Source organism: Ovis aries, chromosome 1 (genome assembly GCF_016772045.2).
Source record: "Ovis aries strain OAR_USU_Benz2616 breed Rambouillet chromosome 1, ARS-UI_Ramb_v3.0, whole genome shotgun sequence".
NCBI classification, from domain to species: domain Eukaryota; kingdom Metazoa; phylum Chordata; class Mammalia; order Artiodactyla; family Bovidae; genus Ovis; species Ovis aries.
The window spans coordinates 72,001,700-72,025,419 of record NC_056054.1 but is presented as its reverse complement, the minus strand read 5'-3'; the positions used below and the strand labels follow the sequence as shown (position 1 = coordinate 72,025,419).

Sequence of the window (23,720 nt, the reverse complement as noted above, 5' to 3'; positions counted from 1 at the left end):
GAGAACGTGTTTGGGAGGTGTCTAGAACAGTGCCAGGCACTGATGGATGAGGAGAGTTCTGTTCCCTTCCTCCTATCAAGTTATTTGAGATCTGAGGGAAAGAAAGTGATGCGTTGGAAGCGGGACCATGAAAGGATGGAGGCCCTTCTGGCCTAAAGGATACAAGTTTACTTAGCTCTACACAAAAGATCTGGCTCAAAGAAGCCTACGGATGAGAGAGAGAGAGAGAGAGAGAGAGAGAGAGAGAGAAAAATAGAACAGTCACCTGGGTTTTTGGATTAGCTGAACCCCGGATAAAAGATGCTTGTGAAAAGGAGTTGGTGCGAATCCAGAAAATGGCTTAAAATGCCCAGGCTCTGCCATGGCACATTCCCCACTTTTTTTCCGTACTGCACACCCAGAGTGAGCTCGAATTTGGCCCGAAGCCTTGACTGTTCCCAGGACGGCAGCAGTGGAGAGGTCAGCCCAACAGGTGTGGGAAGCTGCAGGGTAAGGGAGGAAGAAGCAGGTGTCGGAGGAGGGGGGCCCCCCTTTCTCGGGCACAGGGGCTGCAACGCTGCCCCCCGCATCGAATGGAGGGGTCTGCCCGCCATCTGCGCGCGCGGGGTCTGCAGCCAGGGAGCAGGCAGGAGGCGGTGGATCAGCCACGGGTCAACCCTGGCGGGCTTCCCTCGGCAAGCGGATGCCTGGAAGTTGACGCGAACTCCGGGCCTCTGGGAAGCCCCCGGGAGCCAGGGCGACTCCCATCGCGGGACAGACCTCCACCGGCGCTGCCTGCTCCGCCGGGCCTGGAGGAGGGGCCGCTTCGCCCCAGCGAGGCGTGAGGGCGGGGACCCGGGCCAGAGACCCGCGCCGGGAGGGAGCGCGGCGCCCGCCGCCCTTCAGTTGGCCGCGCCGCCCCCTCTCCGGAGACGCGGGAGGCGGCGGCCCTCCATTGGTCGGGCTGGTCGGCCAATCCCTGAAAGTCCGGGGGAGGCGGCGGGGGGCAGTTCGTGCGGGACTCCGGAGCAGAGCGGGAGCGTCTGGGGTACCGCGTCCGGCCGAGCAGCCGAGGCACCGCCCGCGTCCCGCCGCCGCGTCCCGGCGACTCCTGCGGCGCCCAGGAGAGCGAGCTCCGAGCATCTTGTAGTGCGGCCACTCCTCGGGGCCAGGAGCGGGGAAACCGAGTGCAAGAAACCCCCGGACCCGAACTCAGCCTCTTCCCGCCGCGCGGATCATCATGACCCACTTCAACAAGGGCCCTTCCTATGGGCTCTCGGCCGAGGTCAAGAACAAGGTACGCCTGGGCTCGGGTGGGGCGGGACCTGGGGCCAGAGCTGGGAGGCAGGGCGCCGCCCCGGGACCGAGACCCGGGCGGCTGGGGCCGCGCTTCTCCCCGCGCGCCTTGGCTGGCGGGCTTCGCGGATAGTAGATGTCCGGGCGGGGAAGGGGGTGCGCGACAGTTTCTGCGCGTCCCCGTCCTGTCCCCGGCTGCAAGCGCAGGCTCCCGGGCGCTCAGCTGGCTTTGTTCCAGCTCCGCGGGCCGAGGCTAGCGACGGGCGGTGGGTTCCCAGGCTCTTGGAATCCCTCAGCGCCGTCCCTTGGTTCCAGAGGCGGGTCCGCGGCTGCAGGACGCACCCCCCCGGGAAGGGGGCGCTCCTGCCTGGTCATTCGCCCTTAGGTGGGGCCCGTCGGCGCGGCTGGGGACCCAGCGAGCAGCCTCCGCCATCCACCCCGGCCCGGGCCCCTGGCAGACCCTGGACCTTCACACACTCTAGCCCCCGGGCGGAATTCAAAGCCGCGAGTAAAGTTGGGCGGTTAGTGGGCAAACTGGGTCCCCATTGTTCCTCGCCTCTTGCCGGGTGGGAGACCGCTGAGCGGCCTCAGGCAAGGGCCTTAGGACCACCGGAAGGACGCGAGCCGGCCAGAACCCTTCCTGGTTTTCGAATCCCGGTGCCAGTTGCTACTGCTTTTGCGGCAAGAGGAGACAAAGCCTGAGCGCGCCGCCTCGGGGATATCTGCTGTAGCCCTGAGCTTTTTTTTTTTTTTTTTTTCCTTAAAAAAGCCAAAACACTGAAGTTTGTAGTACGTTAGACTTTAACGGTATCAAGGAAATCTTCGTGCGTTGCTTTTGTTCAGGGTTTATTTGCCGAGGTGGACTGTAGTTTGGAGTGATTGGGCTTTGGTTAACCCTCGGTTTTACCACTTTGCCCAGCATAAGAATGCGTTGAGTTTATCTTTGGGACTTTCGGTCTGGGAAAGAGATGAGAGGCGTCCCCCTCCTCAAACCCTCTCCTTCCTTCCTCCCTCCCTGCATTCCAAGCCCATGACATCAGGGGTTTCTGAGGGGAGAGAACAGCCAATCCGCGCGGAACTGCGCACAGAACGCTCATTGTCTCCTTTCTGCTGTTCTGGCCAAAGCGCCACAAAGGAGGGCTGCTGTGGTTTAATTCCCATTAACCTCCCGGGAGCCGAAGCATGTCAGGATTGCCCCCCGAACCGTCCTACCTCTGGTAGAATTCACCGGCATTGTCAGAACTGTAACATCCCAGCGTTGGGGGTGTAGGAAGTGTGGAGGGAATTACCTAAGGATTGTCACACCCCAAGGGAGAATTGTGGCTCTGCTCAATCCCTGATACAGAGTCTCCACATCATATTATCAATTCAGTTGTTACTAAATTCTAAACAATCTTTGAAGCAAGCAGTTGATTTTAGTTTGTGTATCTAAAATTGAAATTTAGATCTTTTTGCCTTGTCAAGCGTGTTAGATAGCGGTTTCCTCAACATTGTTTAGAAGAACAGAAAAGTGAGTGGTTTGTGAGTACAAACCCCACCAATTGAAAACCCCTAGACTATTGTGTTGTTCTTTCCAAGGTTTGCAAGTGGACCTTTAGGAATCCTTTCAGTGGAATCAGCGTGTCCAATCTGCTGGATGTAATAGCCTGGCCTGGCTTGTGCACATTAATTTTAATTTGCCCTTGAGATACTTGTATGGCAACCCTTAAGTCTCTACCTTTTGCGTTGTAAGTGAGGTACTGACCTTGGCAGTCCTTCAAGTGACTGACTTCTCTTGGTGGTTAATATCATCTTTTTGCTGATTAATGAAGCAACTTCTGCCCCTTTCCTACTTATTATTGAGTAGACTGAAGGAAGTACATAGACTGAGGCTAGATCATTAATAACTATAATTATTATACATTTTTTAAAATAGTAAAACCTCAGCTTTCAGGATCTTTGGAAAGTTGGTTTTCACTTTTGGTTTGTATAACTGTGGGTTTACCCCTTTAAGCATCAAACCAACCTTTAATAACCCCTTTCATTTATATGGTTCTTTCAGACTGTATCCTTTCATAGGAAGTCTTTTGATCTCCACAGCAGAGCAGCCCTCTGAGATGGGGAGGATTCCTGGGATTACCCAACATCATTTACAGATCAGGATGCTGAAGCTCAGAGAGGTGTGATTTGCTCAAGATCACAGGAGAAAGTTGGAATATTCTAAGAATTTTAACTTAGAGTGATGTCTTAGTGGAGTACTTAGGGCTGTTCTGTTACCATTCACTGTTGTCTATCCCCCTCCCCGCTATTTTTGCTGTCCACCTGTCACTTCCTGGCATCATGATTATTCATTTAATGCTGTTTTAATTGGGCTTGGAAATCAAATATCCCTGTCTGCTAATTCTTTGTATGAGATAATGCATTTCAGCTGAGAGCTCAGAACCACCTGATGAATGGGTCTGTGGAACTTGAACTTTGACACTGCTTTATTTGGATAGCTTTTGATTTCTTCTTGCTTTTTCTCTGTGTATTGCACAACATAACTTGCTTTTTCTCTGTGATAGATTGCTTAAATGTCAGTTTGGGTGTTTTTTTTTTTTTTCTTAAAACCTCATTTAACCATGTGGGGGGTGGTAGTGTGATATGGACCTTGGAGTGAGACAGATCTGGCTTCTAATCCCCCTTGCCACTTAACTGCCTTGAGTGATGTTGGGCAAGTTATTTGATATTTCTGTCCTAGTTTCCTAATCAGTAAATGGGGGAAGTAATAGTTACCACCTCTAAACTTTGTGTTACTGAGATGTGTCTGGCTTGTAGTAAGTACTCAATGAGTATGTTGTGGAAATTCTTATAATAGACAATTAGCATTGGTATTATATTTCTTAGACTTGTATGTCACTGCCTGTTTAAATATTCCATTTTATTTTTAAAAAGGCTTTAGTCTATTTATATTGAGCTGGGAAAGCAGTTTACCAGTGAATTGAGGAAACCTTTGATCTCAGATAGCTTTAATTAATAAAATTTCAAGGGAAAATCAGTCAATTTAAGATATTTGTTTGAGAAGATAATAATACATGGCAGAACATACAGATTTTTTTTTGTTTTTAATTGGCAAAAAGATGTTTGGAAACAGCCTAAAAAAAAGTAGAATCCTTTAGCCTGCAGTATAACAGTGTCTCTCTAATAATGAAAGGATTATAACTTGCAATCTACAAAGACTATAATGTAGTAGAAGGTCCAGGAAAACATAGAAGCTGGTGTAGATAGTTCAGTGAGAGGTGGGAACATAAAGTAGAAAGGTCTTACATGGATCATACAGGTTGAGCCAGGCCCTTGGCTGCATCTAAGGGACCAGAGGTAAATAGCTCTGTGCCGTATGAACCATGGAAACGTGACACGCCCTGAAGGGAAGCACAGCGTTTCCAACACTTGGTGCTGATGTTGGAGTCAGGGTGCATGCATGCGTGCTCGGTCATGTCCAACTCTGTGACCCCCACGGGCTGTAGCCTGCCAGGCTTCTCTGTCCATGGGATTTCCCAGGCAAGAATACTGGAGTGGGTTGCCATTTCCTTCTCCGGGGATCTTCCTGACCCAGGGATCGAACCTTGCTTGGTCTCTGGCAGCTCCTTCACTGGCAGGCAGATTCTTAACCACCTCGCCACCTGGGAATCCAGGGTACTTTCTTGTAAAGCTGAGGATGCAGTGAAGTATGCCCTCACCAGTCTTAGAGCAAGTGCTGCAGGGGCAGTTACAGTTCTCAGGGAAGTGGAGGAGTTAGCTGTGAGGCAGGAGTGAGTGGAGATGCAGTGATCTTACCTGGGCATGTCTTTGGGGGAGGGGTCTAATTGAGTATTAAGAAGTATGGAATTGGAATGCACATTCTCACAGTTTCTGCTCCCAGGGAATGTCTGATTTGAGCAAAGCAGCTTCTCACACAGTCTTTTTGGTTTCAAGATGGTATCCCTCAACAGACAAAAAACACTTTAGACGATTTACTACTAAAATTGTAAGTCTTTAAAAGGTAAATTTGGAGAAGGAAATGGCAACCCACTCCAGTACTCTTGCCTGGAGAATTCCGTGGACAGAGGAGCCTGGTGGGCTGCTGTCCATGGGGTCGTACAGAGTTGAACACGACTCAAGTGATTTAGCATGCATGCATGCATTGGAGAAGAAAATGATAACCCCCCCCCCCCCCCCAGTATTCTTGCCTGGAGAATCCCAGGGACAGAGGAGCCTGTGGGCTACCATCTGTGGGGGGGCACAGAGTTCAGACATGACTGAAGAGACTTAGCAGCAGTAGCAGCAAAAAGTAAATTAAGCAATCACAGAATAATAATTAAATATCAGTTCAGTTCAGTCACTCAGTCGTGTCCGACTCTTTATGACCCATGAATCACAGCATGCCAGGCCTCCCTGTCCATCACCAACTCCCTGAGTCCACCCAAACTCATGTCCATCAAGTCAGTGATGCCATCCAGCCATCTCATCCTGGGTCGTCCCCTTCCCCTCCTGCCCCCAATCCTTCCCAGTATCAGGGTCCTTTCCAATGAGTCAGCTCTTCACATGAGGTGGCCAAAGTACTGGAGTTTCAGCTTCAACATCAGTCCTTCCAATGAACACCCAGGACTGATCTTCTTTAGGATGGACTGGTTAGATCTTCTTTCAGTCCAAGGGACTCTCAAGAGTCTTCTCCAACACCACAGTTCAAAAGCATCAATTCTTTGACACTCAGCTCTCTTCACAGTCCAACTCTCACATCCATACATGACTACTGGAAAAACCATAGCCTTGACTAGATGGACCTTTGTTAGCAAAGTAATGTCTCTGCTTTTGAATATGCTGTCTAGGTTGGTCATAACTTTTCTTCCAAGGAGTAAGCGTCTTTTAATTTCATGGCTGCAGTCACCATCTGCAGTGATTTTGGAGCCCCCCAAAATAAAGTCTGACACTGTTTCCACTATTTTCCCACCTATTTCCCATGAAGTGATGGGACCGGATGCCATGATCTTCGTTTTCTGAATGTTGAGCTTTAAGCCAACTTTTTCACTCTCCTCTTTCACTTTCATCAAGAGGCTTTTTAGTTCTTCACTTTCTGCCATAAGGGTGGTATCATCTGCATATCTGAGGTGATTGATATTTCTCCCGGCAATCTTGATTCCAGCTTGTGCTTCTTCCAGCCCAGTGGTTTTCATGATGTACTCTGCATATAAGTTAAATAAGCAGGGTGACAATATACAGCTTTGATGTACTCCTTTTCCTATTTGGAGCCAGTCTGTTGTTCCATGTCCAGTTAAATATTATTACCAAATGTCCCATTGAGACCCTGCCAGCCTGCCAGTCCAGTGCCATTTGGACAAGCAGTTTGCTCACTGATCAGAGTAACCCCAGGGTGATAGTGGACTCCTGATGTAAATTGTGCTCTAAGGTGGTCCGCCTTGTTTTGCTGCTAGAGAATCCTGATAAAAATGTATGGATAGGTTTAGCTTTAGCTTTTTTTTCACTTTACGGTTCAGTAATAGCTTTTTAATTTAGAACTTTTTATTATCTCCTTATACCATCAGTAGAATCTTTGTCTTATTCACTGGTGAGATATCTCAAAAATCTATCTTTTAGAATACAACTTGGCACATAATGGATGCCCAATAAGTATTTATTGATTTAATGAATTTATTAATCAGGAATGGGTTTTACTGTCTCTAGAAACTGGAAAGTAGCAGTGTTTGAGAAGTCTATGTAAAGAAATTCTATGGTACAAGTGTGAAATTTTTGAAGGATGTGGTGATTTTTATAGTTAATTTTTCTTCAGTTTCTTTTCATTGTTATTACTACACTGAAAATTTATCACTGAGATAATTCCTTCTTGTTGTTGAAGTTCTTTCTTAGACTCCCAGGTTAGGGAGGAACAGTAGAGATCCCCTCTGCAAGACTCTGTCGGGTCATCTCCCAAAAGGCCGCCTGTGAAGAGGCCCTTCAGCCCACCTGGATATGTGCCAGTCCTGGCGGGGCTGTACCATTGCAGTTTGCCTGCTTTCAGGGTTTGTTTTCCTGTCTTGACCAAAACAATTAAAGGAAAAACAGTTTGCTGAATTGAGAAGATGTACCTGCTACCCATTTAAAATGGTGGTTGGTGGTTTAGTTGCTAAGTCATGTCCGACTCTTGCAACCCCATGGACTGTAGCCTGCTAGGTGCCTCTGTCCATGGAATTCTTCAGGCAAGAATACTGGAGTGGGTTGCCATTTCCTTCTCCAGGGGATCTTCCCAACCCAGGAATCAAACCCAGGCCTCCTGCATTGCAGGCAGATTCTTTACTGACTGAGCAACGAGGGAAACCCAAAGAAAACACAATTTGCTGAACTGAGAAGAGGTACCTGTTACCCATTTAAAGTACTCAGAATTATTTACTCTGGAATATTAATGAGGATCATTATCAAACTCACTATCCTATGATCTACAGCTTTTTACATTCTTTTCTTTGTGGAAATTGTGCTATTTGTCTACCTCTGTCCTTTAAAATCCCCAAAGTGAGCTTGACAGTGAAGACCTTGCTGCAGCCATCAACAAGAGTCAGATCCTCTATTTTGTAGGTGTTTTCCCTTTCCAAGTGGAATCATGAGATCAGTAATTGTTTTCTTTCACTGCACAACATATCAGGAACCCCAGTTAATATATATTACATTAAAAGAAAAAAAGCACAGTTGGGTGGTTTCAATTTTTCAGCCAGTCATGACCATTATATCTAAGAGAGAGGGGAAATGCTTATTTCTCATCTCAATATGACTAGGTCATGGGAAGGAGCTTGTTAGAATTTTTTCGCAGGTTTGATTTTCTTCTAGGCATCCTTCTATAGCGTATACAATGTGCCTTGGCTTTCCTGAACTCTGAGCTCTAGCCATGTGGGCTCTTAACTGTTACTCATGTACTTGTGCTTAGGTTTTTGATAAGAGTTTTTTGAGCCTGCAGTTGATTCACGCTGTTTGTGGGGCCTGAAGCTTATACAATTTAGAGTTCATCATTACCAAAAAAAAATATTTTGCACATTTTATGGAAACATGACCATGGGAATCTTTGTGAACTTGAAGATGTCAGGCGGGTCCCCTGTAAGTTCTTCTCCATGAGAAAGTAGAACCTGGTAGCCCTGGAGGCTCTGACTGGCTCCTAATCTTGGTTCTGCCTCTTACCCTGTGACTTTGGGCAAATAACCTCTCAGTGTCTCATCTGTAAAGTGTGGATATGCTAGTACCTGTCCGTAGGGTTTGGGGTGAGATAAGCAAGATAATCTGTGTAACATGTTTCAAATAATACCTAGAACCCAAAGTACACATATGTACATGTTAGTAATTGTTCCATTTTGCTCTGCTGGTTAGGTTCAGTCCTGTGTTCTCCCCAGCTTCTTTTACCTTCTAGATTTTGAGATTATCTTGAGAACTTGAACATTCATGCACCAATCTGTGTCTGAATGAGGCTTCTGGCAGATAGGGGGCTCCAGAGCCAGCAATATCTCTCTATTTCTAACTCAGGACTGTGCTCTGCTCCTGCGTCCTGATCCACACCTCCCCCAGCAGCCTGTAGTGGAGTCCTGCAGTGAACCCTGGGCTGTGTCCCGCGTGTCACACCGCCCTCAGGGCCATGGACTTCTTTGTAGAGCTAGAGGCCTCGCTTTCTGGGTGTACCAGTACTTTGCTTTTTCTTCCTAAGAAATTGATTTCTGTTAGACAAGATACACCTTTCATTTCTGGATTTCAGACAGGGTGGGTATTCCTCTGCAGTGGACTGATAAGCATATTTACCTTGTAGTATTGTCAGTGGAGGCCTTCAGTCTTAAATGGTCTTAGGAAGGTTCTCCCTAGACCTGTGTGAAGCAAGTCCATGAGGAGAAAAGACTTAATTCCTAGGTTCCCCCAGGTCGGTAGGGAGGGAACCTCTTCGTCTTCCTTCCTCCCAGGACCAGGAAGCTTCAGGGTGTGAGTGTGAGGCAGGCATATCCGCCCTGGGAAGGTTAGGAATTAGGGATGTGCGTCCAAAGAGAGGAGGCCTTCTGGGCAATTCATAACCTAAGCATTTATGGCCCTCTCCTCTCTTCGCCCACACGTCTTCTAGGGGACCCCAGCTGCTGAGTGGCTAGGCACACTGCTATGATATCATTGTTGTTTCTTCTTTCCTCTTCTCAGATGTTTGCACACTAATCTTTCATCATTATCTTAAAACCTCTCTGCCTGCCTAGTGCTGCAGAAGGCTCCTCAATTGGATGGAGAGAGCGCTTTATGATTGCAGTTTTCCCTCCTTCCTTTTGTTTCACGTGGGAGGAAATAGAGAAAATAATCAATACCATGTGTAGTGAGTCTCTTATAACTCCAACATGTGATTCTACTTTGGAAGCAAAAATAGCAACAGGAATCATACTTCTAATTGAGTATAGAAACTCTACTTATATGAAATAGCACATTTTAAGCTTGTTGGAGTCCTTGGCCCTTAGGAGGTGAGCTGGAACCTTAGGGCGGCTCTTCAGAGTGCTCCCACAGCCAGATCTCTCCCCCTGAATGGACACGCCTTCGTCTCTGTCTTTCCCTTTCTTCAGAGGCCTAGATGTGAATAAAAGCCCCTCCCGCAACCTCACCTCAGACAGACAGACAGACAGACACACACACACACACACACACACACGGGCTTTGCACACACACACACACGGGCTTTGCCTGCCAGGTGTTTGTTCCTAAATTTCTTCCTCTCTGGACTTTGTTTTTTTCATTTTCTGTTTCTCCTTTCATTGACAACTCTGCTGTTGACATCCTTTCCAGCATTTTCTAAAACATGCATGTGGAAGGAAGCTACTTTTTATGAGGGCCAGTGGAAGAACTGAAATGTTTTAGGTCTGAGGCATCTCTGCCAAATCTCTTATTATGAACTTTTGAACCATGCTGGCAACACCCTTCAAGACTACAGATTCTGGGGCTGGTTTGAATCGAAGCCGCAGCAAGTTCACGGTGCACCGATCTGCTGCACTGATGGTGCTGGTTGTTGTTGGATGCCTTCTCACATCTCCCTGAGTTGGAAGGATTTTTTAAGCCACAGAGTCTAAGGCACCACCCCGTTCTCAGTTCTTAATCCTTTGTCTGCAGGCCGCAGAGCTGCCTGTGCTAGCTTAGAGAGTTCCTGTCTCAGCTTAGTTAGAAGGGTGGGAGTGGGAGAACATTCAGGGGTGGAAAAGACTCAGACTTTGGAGCCACGCATGGTCCAGATGAATCCCTGCCAAGCCTGTGACCTTGGCCAAGTCATCGCTGCATGAATACGATGCATCTACCTTGGGATGCCATCTTCTTTGCTTATGAGAAACTCTTCTCTTTTTTGATCCTTATTTTATGAATGAAATATTTATCAGGAAGAATGCAAACAGTACCAAAATATGAAAGTAAAGAAGCGAAAGTATTCTGTATCCCTTACCCCCACCCAACTGCTTGTACACCTTTAAATATCATTTGGACATTTTAGAAATTGAATTATAGTCTATCATGTGGACTTCAATTATGTATTTATTCATTACTTCCATACTGGTGGATATTTCCTTAAAAAGTCACTTGTGTGGAAAAGTGTATAACTTCTGATCCAACATTTAAATATGTTCATGGATATTGCCAACTTGCTGCCTAAAAAACAGTTGACTAGTTCCCACTAATGGTTCAAAAAAGAAGGGAGATCTCCTCTTGATGTTAAAAACAGACAAAACTATCTGTGAGCAACCTTGTCGAAATTCAAGTCACGGGCTTTAGTTCTTTATTTTCAAGTCTTGATTCAGTGACATTCGTGGCCCCTCCCCCATCTGTCACCTCCACCAGACTCAAGTGGGGGTTGGCAATGAGATGAGGCTAAAGAATGGAGTGAGGGCATCTCTTTTTATAAATTATTTGACTGTAATTTTTTTAAAAATAGCTCAGTTGGCATCAAAATGATAACTTTATCAAAATAGCTATCAAAGAGTAGCTGGATAGGAGTGGCCAGCAAAATGTAGATAGAAAGTGAAGGGTTAACATTTATTGGGGTCTTAAGATTTATGTAAATGAGGTCATTGATCCTTCTCAGCACCTTCTGATGTGAGTTGTTATTAATGATCTCTGATTTACAGGTGAGGAAGTGGGCATGGCAGAGATGAGATTCTAAATAGAGCATTCAGTTTCCGGGGCTCATGCTCCTAACCATTTTAATTTGAGGTCAGAACTCAGGGCAAATTGGCATCTCTCAGAGGAGGAGGAGAAGGCAGACCAGAGGGGGAAGCTCCAGATCTTTTAACAAGAAGTCAGAAGGAAGAGAGGTGGGAGGGGGCCCCAGGAGTGCTGCAGAGAGGCCCAGAAAAGGAAACAGGCCACTGGACTTGGCCATGGAAAGATCACTGGTGACCTTTTAAGAGACCATTTTCAGTAGAGCACATTTCTGATGGGAGTGGAGTGGGGTTTAGGAATAAATACTAAGAGAGGAAATGGAGAGGACTGTCGTGATATAGAAGAGAAACAAGACCGTGTTTGAGGCTGGCAGCAGGTTCAACTGAAGATGTGCTTATTTCATTGCGCTTGTCCATTGATGGACGGGATAAAGGCCAGGGCTCAATACACATGGCAGGTGGGAGCAAAGCAGCACAGAGAAGAAGCTTTGCCATGAAAAACTGGGAAGGTATTGGGCTGGCCAAAAAGTTCTTTCAGATTTTCCCATGTTTCAAAAAGCCGAATGAACTTTTCGGCCAACCCAATAAAAAGGACGAGGACCAGAGAAACAGAACCGAGGTGGATAAGACATCCCTTTTTCTGTTGCAAGTGCTGTGTTGCCCTTCTCACAGAGCCCCTGATATCTGATGGCATACTCAGCAGGAGCAGGAGAAGAGGGTCCAGGCCAAGGCCTACGTGTGGAAAACACTGTTGATTCAGCCACTTCTCTGCTTAGTCCTCCTGGAGCCCCCTTTGCAGCCTGGGCACTGCTGTCTCTTCATTCCCTTCCTTGGCCCTTGATTGGAAAGGATGTGAAGTTGGGTTGATTTTGTTATTTGTGCCTGGGTGACCAGCAAGCCTTCACGACACAGCATCTGGGATACCTTGGTGTTGGGTGTAGCCATCTGATGGAGGCTTCCGTGCTTCCAGAGAAACTCACTTTTTCCCTCCCTTTCTGTGCTCTCAGATTGCATTACAATCAGGTACAATGTGAAGTTAGTTTTTACTGCTGAAATGCAAGAGTGCCCTCATGGAAAATTCCTTCCCTCTAGTTTTCTTGGGGGAAGAAAAAAGGCAGTGATAGCTTGAACAGACAATACATCTTAAGACCCTCATGAACTATCCCTAGCCAGCATCTATGCTACATGTAAAATAAGATGTGTCAATCCTGTTCTTTGCTGATTGTATAAAGCCATCTCTCCAATGGGTAGACTCCATCATAGTAAGCAGAAAAGGACCCCCAAGAGGAGCTCCCCTGAGAGCTAATAAGATGGTGAGGTCTGTTTCTCCTTGGCCTGCTTTCCACTGTTGTCCATCAGAAGCTCAGAGTAGGGGGCAGTGTGTGTGTTCTGACTCTGTGCCAGGGCAGGCAGCTGGGAACACTTGGGTGAGCATGGTCAGGGGGCTTCCAAGCTGGGGAGAGACGAGTTTACAGGTGACACTTGGGATGTGAGGGTGGATTTCATGCCTTCTTCCTCAGGTCATAATGGACTCCAAGACTTATCCTATGAAGCAGACTTGCCAATGAATAGACATTCTCAAGCTACAGAAAAACTACTGCCATGATACTCCTTGTAATTACAGAAAAAGAAAGGATTAATCTTCAGTCCTGTTCGCATGCCTGACTCAGATTATTTGAGAGGCTTCTTGGGTAGCACAGTGGTAGAGAATCTGCCTGCCAATGCAGGAGATGTAGGTTCAATCTCTGGGTCCGTGAGATCCCCTGGAGTAGGAAATGGCAATCTGATCCAGTATTCTTGCCTGGAAAATTCCATAGACAGAGGAACCTGGCGGGCTCCAGCCCATGGGGTTGCAGAGTCGGACACAACTGAGTGTCCGAGTACGTGTGCATGCACACACACACACAGAGTTCTATGAGGACACAAGCGCCTGAAGATCTTGCTTAGTCCTAAGTTGTGTCCTTGCCTGTGCTGCCTTGGTGCACGTCGTCTCCCCGCTGTGTGCCTCTAGTTGGCTCCCTAGGATTTCTGCGATTTATCCAGGGTCCACCGTCTGTGTGGCATTCAGAGTAAATCACTCCCTCTTCTATATGACGTCCATCTACATAGTTAGACGGTACTAGTCTGTTTCGTGGGCCCCCAGAGACCCTTCTAGGTCAAACGGAGCTGTTTCCAGCTGACCAGTCTCATGATAGGCTATATACGGTTTTCCTAATCTTTTCCCCACCCAGTTTGCTCCTTCTAGAAACTGACCCCAGTTTGTCAATGTCTTCTTTTAGAGTGTGGCACACAGAACTGACTACCAGGGCACAGTGGGATTATTAACTAACTCTTTTGTTCGACTACAAAGCACTAACTCATTCTGTTTTGATCAATGTCATCATCTGATGAGGTGGTTTGAAGGAAGATTCCAATCCGTGCTTTGGCAGGTTGATTTTTTTCAGTCTCTAAAGTAGGGGTGATAATTGCCTAAGGCTTTATAGTTCACATACTCTTCTCACATTTGTTTCATTTAAATAATCCTTTCCTTGATTTACCTCATGAGGCTGCTTTCATCAAACAAATAAGATGAGCAATAGTGTGTATTTTATAAATAATTATAGACCTCTGCAGACCAAGATAGCACTCACTTTTCTTAGGATCACTGAGTAAGCATTACTAGTTAGTTCTAGAACTTTGGGGCAGGATTTTACATATATCTTGAAGAATTTGTTTATTAAGCTAGGAGCTTTCAGAATTCAAAAGAATTTTGTTTCAACTATTCCCGATTTATGTTTTGTAAGTTTAATAAGTGTGTCTAATAGTTTCAAATCATTAATTACCAAAACAGAAGAGCAGAGATCTCACTCTTAGCCTCTGGGTGCCCATCCCTGGGAGCCCCTCCCGCCTTGACGTAGATCAGCACAGTGGGCACGTTTGTTGCTTCTGACCTGGCCCTACTTCTAGAATTACAAAACTGGGCTTCAGGAGTGCCATAGACATAAGGGACTTTTATCAGAAAGTAGAACAGATATGTCCCTGGTGATCCATCTAAGATGACTAGATTGGTAGATCAAGGAGATGTGATGCCCCTAAGAGCCAGGCATTCACATGCAGATGCCTTTCGGTAACGAGAGAGATTTTTAAATCTGTGGCGTTTCCCTAGTCTGGTAATACTCTTGGTGAATAAAAAAACAATTTGCTGTGTATCCACTATGGCAGGCATGGGCTGTAAGGGTGGGAAGGTGAGTGAAGCCTGTTCTGCCGTCAAGAATACATAGGCAGGTGTTCTTAGACGTGCCTTCATGTCTTCACTGGCTCCTGGTGGTGACTGTCCTGCCCACTGAGTGCCAACACACCTTTCGTGGAGTCCACTCAAGCACGACAGCCAGGCTCTTCAGCCTGTAAGGGAGAGGCCCTTGTGTTTGGGCGAGAGTGGGGAGGAGTGGGCTCCTCTCTAGGTTCCTATTAACTACTGTTTGCCCAGATTTCTTACACAGGGAGCTATTCAGTGTGCACATCTTTACTCATTATTTTTGAGTCTGGATTTTTCTGGGAATCCAGCCTCTGTGATTACTTCCTCCTTGTGTAAGTTTTAACTTTTTAAATCTGCTTTTTAACTATCTGTACTCTAAACTCTGTTGTCTGATGGTCATCTGCTAGACAGAGAAGACAAAGTTGGCATCCTGTTGTTTCTGCATTTTCCTGCCATTGGTTAGTCATACTGCTTGCTTTGGGCCCTGGATCAGCCCCTCTTAAGTTATTTTAAAATCTCTAATTTCTTGTTAATTTCACAGTATCCATATGTTGAGTCATAGTGTTTTTGTATTTGTTTGACTATACATATTTGGAGGGGAAGTTTCGTGGTGGTGCCATACGTTGCTACCTTGATCTGAAGATTCAGCTGTACCTCTCAGAGATGCGCCCACATTTAAAACGCCCTTAGATGTTTCTCCGGTTTACCCCAGGCAGATGTGGATTTCCATAGCTGGGGAATATATAGTCATTTCCTGTAAATATTTAGTAAGTTCAGGCCATAAGGTGTGTCTCAGATTCTACAGTGAACTTAAGGAAGCTGCAGTCTGCCTTGATATCAATGTAAAGTGATTTCCTCTAGAATTCCTACCCCCTACTCCCCATAAGATATAAACCTGCCTTTAATTTTTTAAGTTAAAAAAAAACTTTTTTTTTTTTTCCCCCATTTAAAAAAAGTATGTTAAAGTTACAGTTGAGCCCCGGATCCCATGCTTCTCTCTTCCCTGGAGAAGCTGTTGTCTTGCACTTGGTATTTATCATTCCCACAGGAGCCAATTTTAGTCCAGTGTTTAAAGTTGAGGATAGTACCTACTTTTTTTTCCTTCAATTTTATACTTTTTATTATTTATTTGAGAAATTTTTTAAAAACTTATATAACTTTTAAAGGTTATGCTCCGTTTATAATTGTTACAGAATCTTGGCTATATTCCCCAGGTTTTATAATACATCTTTGAACCTACCGTACAACCAACAGTTTGTACCTCCCACTGCCCCATCCCTAAATTCCTAAATTGCTCCCCCCCAGGTGTTAACTACTAGTTTTGTTCTGTGTGTTTATGAGTCTGCTTCTTTTCTGACAAACCCACTTAAAAAAAGCCTTTATCCCTTTCACCAGCAGTAATCTGAGAAGAATGCGAATTTGGAATGCAGACAGGCAGGAAGGAGAGTGAGATGGGTGGTGATGGGACTGGACAGGAGCTATGGGCAGTGTGTGGGATGAGCCTGACTGCAGTGGCATGTTCCTTTTGAATTGTGGATGGTAAAGAGAACAGGTTAGTGTGGGATTTGGTTCATACAGGTCTGTGCTCAAGCTTGAAACCAGAGGGGAGGGGGCAGCCCGAGCACACTCCATAACCAGAGGGAGTTGGCTTCTACTGGCTCTTGAGCCTTAGTGTATGTTCACTATAACACATCAGCAAGCTAGATGACACACCCACAGGTGCCCTGACTTAAAGCCCTGCAATCCTGCAATGAAGGTCAAAACGTGGCACTAGCCCAGTTCCTGGAAATCCCCACCCCTTCCCCAAAATAGCTAGAACTCTCCTCCCACTCATTCAGTTCAGTTCAGTCGCTCAGTCGTGTCTGACTCTTTGTGACCCCATGAAATGCAGCACGCCAAAAATCCCATGGGTTGAGGAGCCTGGTAGGCTGTGGTCCATGAGGTCGCTAAGAGTTGGACACGATTGAGTGACTTCACTTTCCCTTTTCACTTTCATGCATTGGAGAAGGAAATGGCAACCCACTCCAGTGTTCTTGCCTGGAGAATCCCAGGGACGGGGGAGCCTGGTGGGCTGCCGTCTATGGGGTCGCACAGAGTTGGCCATGACTGAAGCGACTTAGCAGCAGGCCTCCCTGTCTATCACCAACTCCCGGAGTTCACCCAAACTCATGTCCATCGAGTTGGTGATGCCATCCAGCCATCTCATCCTCTATCGTCCCCTTCTCCTCCTGCCCCCAATCCCTCCTAGCATCAGAGTCTTTTCCAATGAGTCAACTCTTTGCATGAGGTGGCCAAAGTACTGGAGTTTCAGCTTTAGCATCAGTCCTTCCAAAGAACACCCAGGACTGATCTCCTTCAGAATGGACTGGTTGGATCTCCTTGCAGTCCAAGGGACTCTCAAGAGTCTTCTCCAACACCAAAGTTCAAAAGCATCAATTCTTCGGTGCTCAGCTTTCTTCACAGTCCACTCTCACATCCACTCATTACCCTGTGTAATTGTTGTTTGGTTACAGAGCTGTATCTGACTCTTTTGTGTCCCCATGGCCTGTAACCCACCTGGCTCTTCTGTCCATGGGATTTCCCAGGCAAGAATACTAGAGGGTTATGCCATTTCCTTCTCCAGGCGATCTTCCAGACCCAGGGATCAAACCTGCATCTCCCGCGTGGGCAGGCGGATTCTTTACCACTGAGCGGCCTGGGAAGCCCACCCTATGAAATTACCCACCTCTGTAAAAACTGACAACCCCATATTCTGGGGCCACTCTTCGCCTTCTGAGATAGCGCACACTCTGTCGAGTGAGTTTCTAAATCACTTCTTATCTATCATTTTGTCTCTCGCGGAATTCTTTCTGTGATGGGACATCAAGAACCTGAGCTTCATTAACTCCTGAGACCATATGTGATCTCAGTTAAAAGATCAATTTGAGTCGCCATCTGAGTTGCACAGTTTCAAGCTGGTATAAATGGCTAGTGTTAATTCGGAGGGGCATGTGTGTGTGTGTGTGTGTGTGTGTGTGTGTGTGTGTGTGTGAAGCACTGAGATGGGCTTCCTCCTCACAGTGATCTTGGAAGGAAGAAGACTACTTGTAAGAAATGAGGTCGCCAGAGTTAAGTTACTTAGGTCACTCTGGAACTGGAAACACAGTTTTGAAAGTTGGACTTCAAAGCATGTGATCTTTGGTCTGTTGTATCCCCAATGTGAGTACTTAAAAATTTACCAAGGTGTTGTACATGCTTGGGAGATCTGTTGGGGGAGGGGTTTAAGGTAGGTAAACCCTGTTAAAGCCTGTTCATTGTGTTGCATGAGGTATCAATTGGGACAAGTGAAAAAGCAAAGGAAAGGAAGCAGCATCTTGATATTTCAGTTGGAAATTGACTATTTGTTTCTTGTTTTGAGGCTGGTGGTCCCCGTCTTTCTATTTTCCCTTTAGTTTAAGTACTCTATTCTTTTTAAATACCCTTCTTTATTTTCCATGGGGTCGCAGTGAGTCAGACACAACTTAGCGACTGAGTAACAATAATTCTTTTTTTGGTGAATGTCTCAATACACCTTGTTTAGTATTTGTCTCTTTCCACTAGAACTTAAGCTTTTAGGGCAGAGTCTTTGCCTTTGAATCATGCCTATTACACAGTCACCATTTGAGTGAAAGGAAAAAGGAATACAGAAGGAAATTGAAGGAAGAATCCGACACACTTGGATCACTTTAAAGAAGGAAGCTCACATTGAATGTGATTTTACTTAGAGAGTCTGGGGTAATGCTGGATTGTCCCGGTGGCTTGAAACAGTCTAGTGAGAGTTCAGGCACAGCTGAAATTTGGGGGACGCTGTTGTACCTACCAGAGATAGAAACCTGTCTGTCTGCTCCAGGTTTTAACAACAGGGAAAGAACAGAGATGCAGACATAGAGAAACTGACGTGTGGGCACGGACGAGGGGGTTGTGGTTTGGGAGATTAGCATTGATAGATTTACACTACCATGTGTGAAATACAGAGCTAGTGGGAAGCAGCTGTGTAGCACTGGGAGCTCAGCTCAGTGCTCTGTGACGACCTAGGCGGGTAGGATGTGGAGGTGGTGGGAGTGAGGCTCAAGAGGAAGGAAAGTGTTGGTCAGTTAGTCTAGTCTCTTAGCGCCCCCGTGGACTGTAGCCCGCCAGGCTCCTTTGTCCATGGAATTCTCCAGGCAAGAATACTGGAGTGGGTTGCCATTCCCTTCTCCAGGGGATCTTCCTGACCCAGGGGTTGAACCCAGCTCTCCCGCATTGCGGGCAGATTCTTTATACCGTCTGCTCCACTAGGGAAGCCCCAAGAGGGAGGGGATATATGTATACATATCGCTGATTCATTTCATTGTACAGCAGAGACTAACACAACACTGTAAAGCAGTAATACTCCAATTTAAAAAGAAAGAAGAAACTATACAGAAAAACTCCTGTACAAAAAAGATTGTATTGTGAGAAGGAATATATGGGAAAGACACGCCCTTATTCTTTAGTAGATTCTAGGATATCCTGGGTGTGAGTGGGCCCTCAGACACTTCTCGTACGTATATAATCCTCACTCTTCCTCATGCCAGGCACCACTCCATCTTTCTACTAAATCACCCCTTGGCTGGACGCTCCATAGTACAGTGTGGGAACAGCACTTTCAGGTCAGTTGTTGAGATGCTTTTGAGGCTTGGTTTCCCTTGTTACTCAGTGTCCCCTTGTAGGGATTCCGAGGGAAACTTCTCAGACTTCAGTGCCAGGAAGGGCTGGGCAATTCCTAACAGCCTGCAGGAGCAGGCGTTTATCTGATCTCTTGTCGCCCTTTACTCTTGGGAAGTGTAGGCCCTCAGGGCCTGTGTTTTTGAAGGGGATCTTTTTCTAGTGCTGTTTTGCACAGTTTATTGTAAGAGAAATGCGATCTGGAGAAGACTTGCAGACAGGACAGGCGTCTACCCCTGGGGAGGTGGGAAGGATGTGGGATTTGGGGGAGGAGTGAAGAGAGACCTGTACTTTAAAGTGTGTGTGTGTGTGTGTCTGTCTGTCTGTGTGTGTGTCTGTGTGTGTGTCTCTGTGTGTGCGTGTGTGTGTCTCTGTGTGCATTTCCTTCTCCGGGGGATCTTCCCGACCCAGGGATCGAACCTGAGTATCCTGTGTCTCTTGCACTGCAGGCGGATTCTTTACCTGCTGAGCCAACAATTTGTTTTCCTCATCTTTTTCCCAAAGAGTCTTTTTAGATGTTTTTCCTAATTGCCTCCTAACCTCCCCCAAATTTAATACAAAAGAACAGTTTGTTGGGGGAGGGTCATAAATGATTGTAATATCTAAGAGAATGCACTGCTCTACATACTTAATGTTTTAAAACAAGTTATTTTAGAAATCCAGAAGAAAGCTCACACCACTGGAGGGCTGCGCTGCCTTTGAGCTGTAGGGTGACTGCACACTGGAGCTCTGGGCTGCTCTGTGGAGAGCGTGGGAAGGAGCAGGGGCTGGAGCCGCTGTGGGCCTGGGCCCTGGCTCAGAAGCACTGTAACAGGAGGATGGTCTACGCCATCAGATGCCCGGGAGGCTTTCTCCCAGTCTTCATTTCTGCTTTTTGATTGTATTTGGCAAGGTGGGTGTGTTTGGTGAGCTTTTGAGAGAAGCCTCCAACAGGTGTTCTCTGCAGCTGTAGGAAAGTCATTTGCAAGAGTGTCTTGGTGTGAGAAGAGTTTGTAGACCCCGCCATAGAGAACACCTGGGCTTTAGGGAAGGAGGCAGGGCCATATGAGGAACCAGGGACTGCCGCGGACTTGAAAGGACCAGGCAGAAATTCCGAAAGCTGCTTAGGAAGGTCAAATAAAATAAATCTTAAAGACTAGTATAGAAGTGAATGTTTATAAACAACTTAAAGGAGTGATTTTTAAACAGACTAAAGTGAAGTTTCCATAAGGTATTAATGAGATAAGATTAAGTAATTTTTAAAGGTAACTTTTTTGGTGCAAGGAAAATAATGTCAGCATTTGCTTACTGCCTGATGTTTAGAAGTGAAAGATTTTTAGATAAAAATAGTAAGTAAATTTTATTGGCCAAAGCCTACTTTTTATTTTTAATTGCTCTCAGTCCCTTGATTTTAAAAGATGTGCACAACAGTTTAAAAATAACCTGTGTAGTTAATTACAGTAGTTTGAGGTGTATTCTAGTATACTTTTAAAGGAAATTTTTGATTTCTGCATCCAATGGAACAGAACTGCAGGCTAGAAGCTGAGACAAATTGAAATAGATTTTTCTCCCTAGATGATTTAATACATTTTTTAAACTTTAAAAAAGTACACATTCCTAAGTCTTGAACTCTATTAAGCTGACACTTATTAGCAGTATTTGGGCAGAAAAATCCTTGCCTCTCCTTCACTTAAAGGAAAACTCTTAAGTGAAAACCAATCATTACATGATACGGAAGCATACCTAGTTTTCATTTTTAGTTTGTCACTTGGGGTGCTGAGCTTTGCATATATGAGCTTACGATTTTTTTCTTTGCATGTGCTATTATTACATTAAATCTGTCTCAGAGATAGTCAGCAAGTGGTCTAGAGCCCCGCCTGTAACTAGTAAGGGTTTGAACCCAGGTCCCTCTAAGTCCAGGCCTTGATTTTTCTCTCATCACTCTCTCGATAAGTACAGTGAACAGAGGAGATAAAAATTCCTCTCTGGTGTTCCTTCTGGGATATTTCATGTTACATCGGTAACCACTCTGTGGTTTGGGACATGGCGGCACCGAACCTGTCAGAAACATTTTGAACACAGGAAATGTAAATATGCTTTTACGTTTTTTTGGTGGAATAATAATTGGTCGGATTCGGTTAAGAATTACCACCACCAAGAAAAACAAAACCCCTCCAACATAACTTCCATCTCTACAATTGAAAATATGAAGAGAAAGAATTTCTTTTAAAATTTTATTTTGGAGTACATATAGTTAACTATTGTTAGTTTCCCTTGTATGGCAAAGTGATTCAGTTATATCAGTACGTGTATCTATTCATTTTCACATAAGAGAAAGAATTTCTTTACAATTTTTGCTGATTAACCAAATTATTTAACAGAAAGCTTAGAATGGGAGCAGACCTGGTTCACTTATTCAGCCTTTCTGCTGTGTAGACAGGAAATGATTCAGAAGTGAGATGAATTAACCAGTGGTCCTTAGCAAAATGGGTAGAGCCAGGCTTCAGCCAAGGTAGAGCTCCTCCTAGCCTAGGATATTGTGTTTCTTTCATTCATTGAAATGCTTCTCCCAGTTGAGAGTGCTTTGCTTTTGAAAAAAATTCAACTCACTCTTAGATATTGTTTGTCATAGCTGTGCTTAAGGTGGAGAAGGAAATGGCAATCCACTCCAGTATTCTTGCCTAGAGAATCCCACTACTTTCTAGTTTTCTTCTTTGCTTGTCCTTTTCCGTCCATTTTCCCCTTACTCCCAAATTTATATAGAGAACTTGTTTTCTAGCCACCTAGAATAGGATTTCAGTGTGAAAATAGAGCCAAGTCTTAAATTATTTCCAATTTGTTACTTATTCCATTTTCTAACGGTGCCATGCGTGAATAGGTATATTTGGTGTGTTGGAGGAGATGTGTTATCCAGGAATATTTGTCTGAGGTATATATAGTAGGAGATGGCTCGCTCCTTCACACCAGAGGCTGTGTGTTCCCGAGGCAGAACCTTTGAGCATCACTACCTCCTTCTCCCTGTTCGCACATCTAGATACCCCTGTAACTCAGACTGGCAGGAAGTCAGAATAGATAGATGTGTGATTTGGGGGGATTGGGGGTCCTCGTGCAGGAAGTTAACACAGTATTGTGCCTGAACTATCTCATATAAACTAATCTCCAAGCCAAACCTTAATCCGGGAAACACTGCACAGTGTTACTTACCTTAACTTGAAAATATAAACTCATTGAATTTCCATTTTCGATGGCTGGTCAAGTAAATCTACAGCTTAAATAAGTTACTATTTTGTCAAAGGCTGTTGAGCTTTTTCTCTAATTTGGGGAGCAATGCAGATGATAAGGACTGCTGTCTCAACATGTATGCGTGCTAAGTAGCTTCAGTCGTGTCTAACTCTTTTGCAACCCTATGGACTGTAGCCCATCAGGCTCCTCTGTCCATGGGATTCTCCAGTCAAGGATGCTGGCATGGGTTGCCTTGCCCTTCTCCAGGGGATCTTCCTGACCCAGGGATAGAGCTGCGTCTCTTATGTCTCCTTCATTGACACTAGCACCACCTGGGAAGCCCCTGTCTTCTTAAAGGACACAGTAATTACTGGAGCAGAAGCCCCAGTGTGGTGGGGGAGAGGGGAAAGGTTTCCTCTGTGTCTGGGATAGACTGGAACTTGAAGGGCCTCTCCATGATAAAAATGTCATCATGCCATCTCATTTCTTTCAGTCATATGTTATAGAAGCAAACATTTCTACCAGTTCTTTCCATCTCCATCAATGCTGCAGCTCACTGTGATGGCCATCCCCCTGGGCATTGTCTGTGGTTTCACCTGTGCTAATGAGCAGAAAAATGACATAATCTTTCCTTCTTCCCAGCTGTGTTCTCCTTAATAACTCTGTTTGACCAGCCTGTTTAAGGACTGACCCTGGGATAAGGAAGAGCTTAAGAACTTGAGCATGTGATCTTTAACAATATTTACATTTTATTATTATTTTTTGTAATTGAGGTTTATGGTTTTATTATGAAGGGATCTTTTAAAACCTGTTCTTAGCAGGTATTTTTAGCATGTATGATAGTAAAGCAGATATCTGTGTTGGTAATGTTGCATTTATTATTGAATTCTGTAAGTAAAGAGTTAACTTTTCTTTTACTTATTAAATGGTTGGGTGTTGGAGGCAGTGCTGGCTCCTAAGAGTCCAAAAGTGAATTAAATGCTTTTCCTTCCTGTGTGGAGTCTAATAGGATATAGACCATGCATAAGCAGAATTTCAATATTCTACTGTAAGTAGGTAATTATTGTGAGGAAGGTGTGTGTATATGCGTAGGGTGCAGTGTATTTTGCCAAATAGACACAGAAACACCCAAACTTTCTAGGCAACAAAACTATTAGACTGGTAGGTATTGGCCA

The 23,720-nt window shown here is 45.3% G+C and overlaps 1 protein-coding gene across 1 annotated transcript in view; it reads left to right on the top strand.

Annotated features, from left to right (window-relative positions):
* The first annotated feature begins 987 nt into the window (after window positions 1-987).
* The window catches only part of CNN3 (calponin 3), a 29,772-nt gene continuing 7,039 nt past the window's right edge, over window positions 988-23,720 (top strand). Inside the window, exon 1 of the mRNA XM_004002212.5 lies at window positions 988-1,276. Within this exon, the coding sequence (XP_004002261.2) occupies window positions 1,220-1,276 (57 nt within the window). The 5' untranslated portion in view covers window positions 988-1,219. The remainder of the gene's footprint in view (window positions 1,277-23,720) is intronic.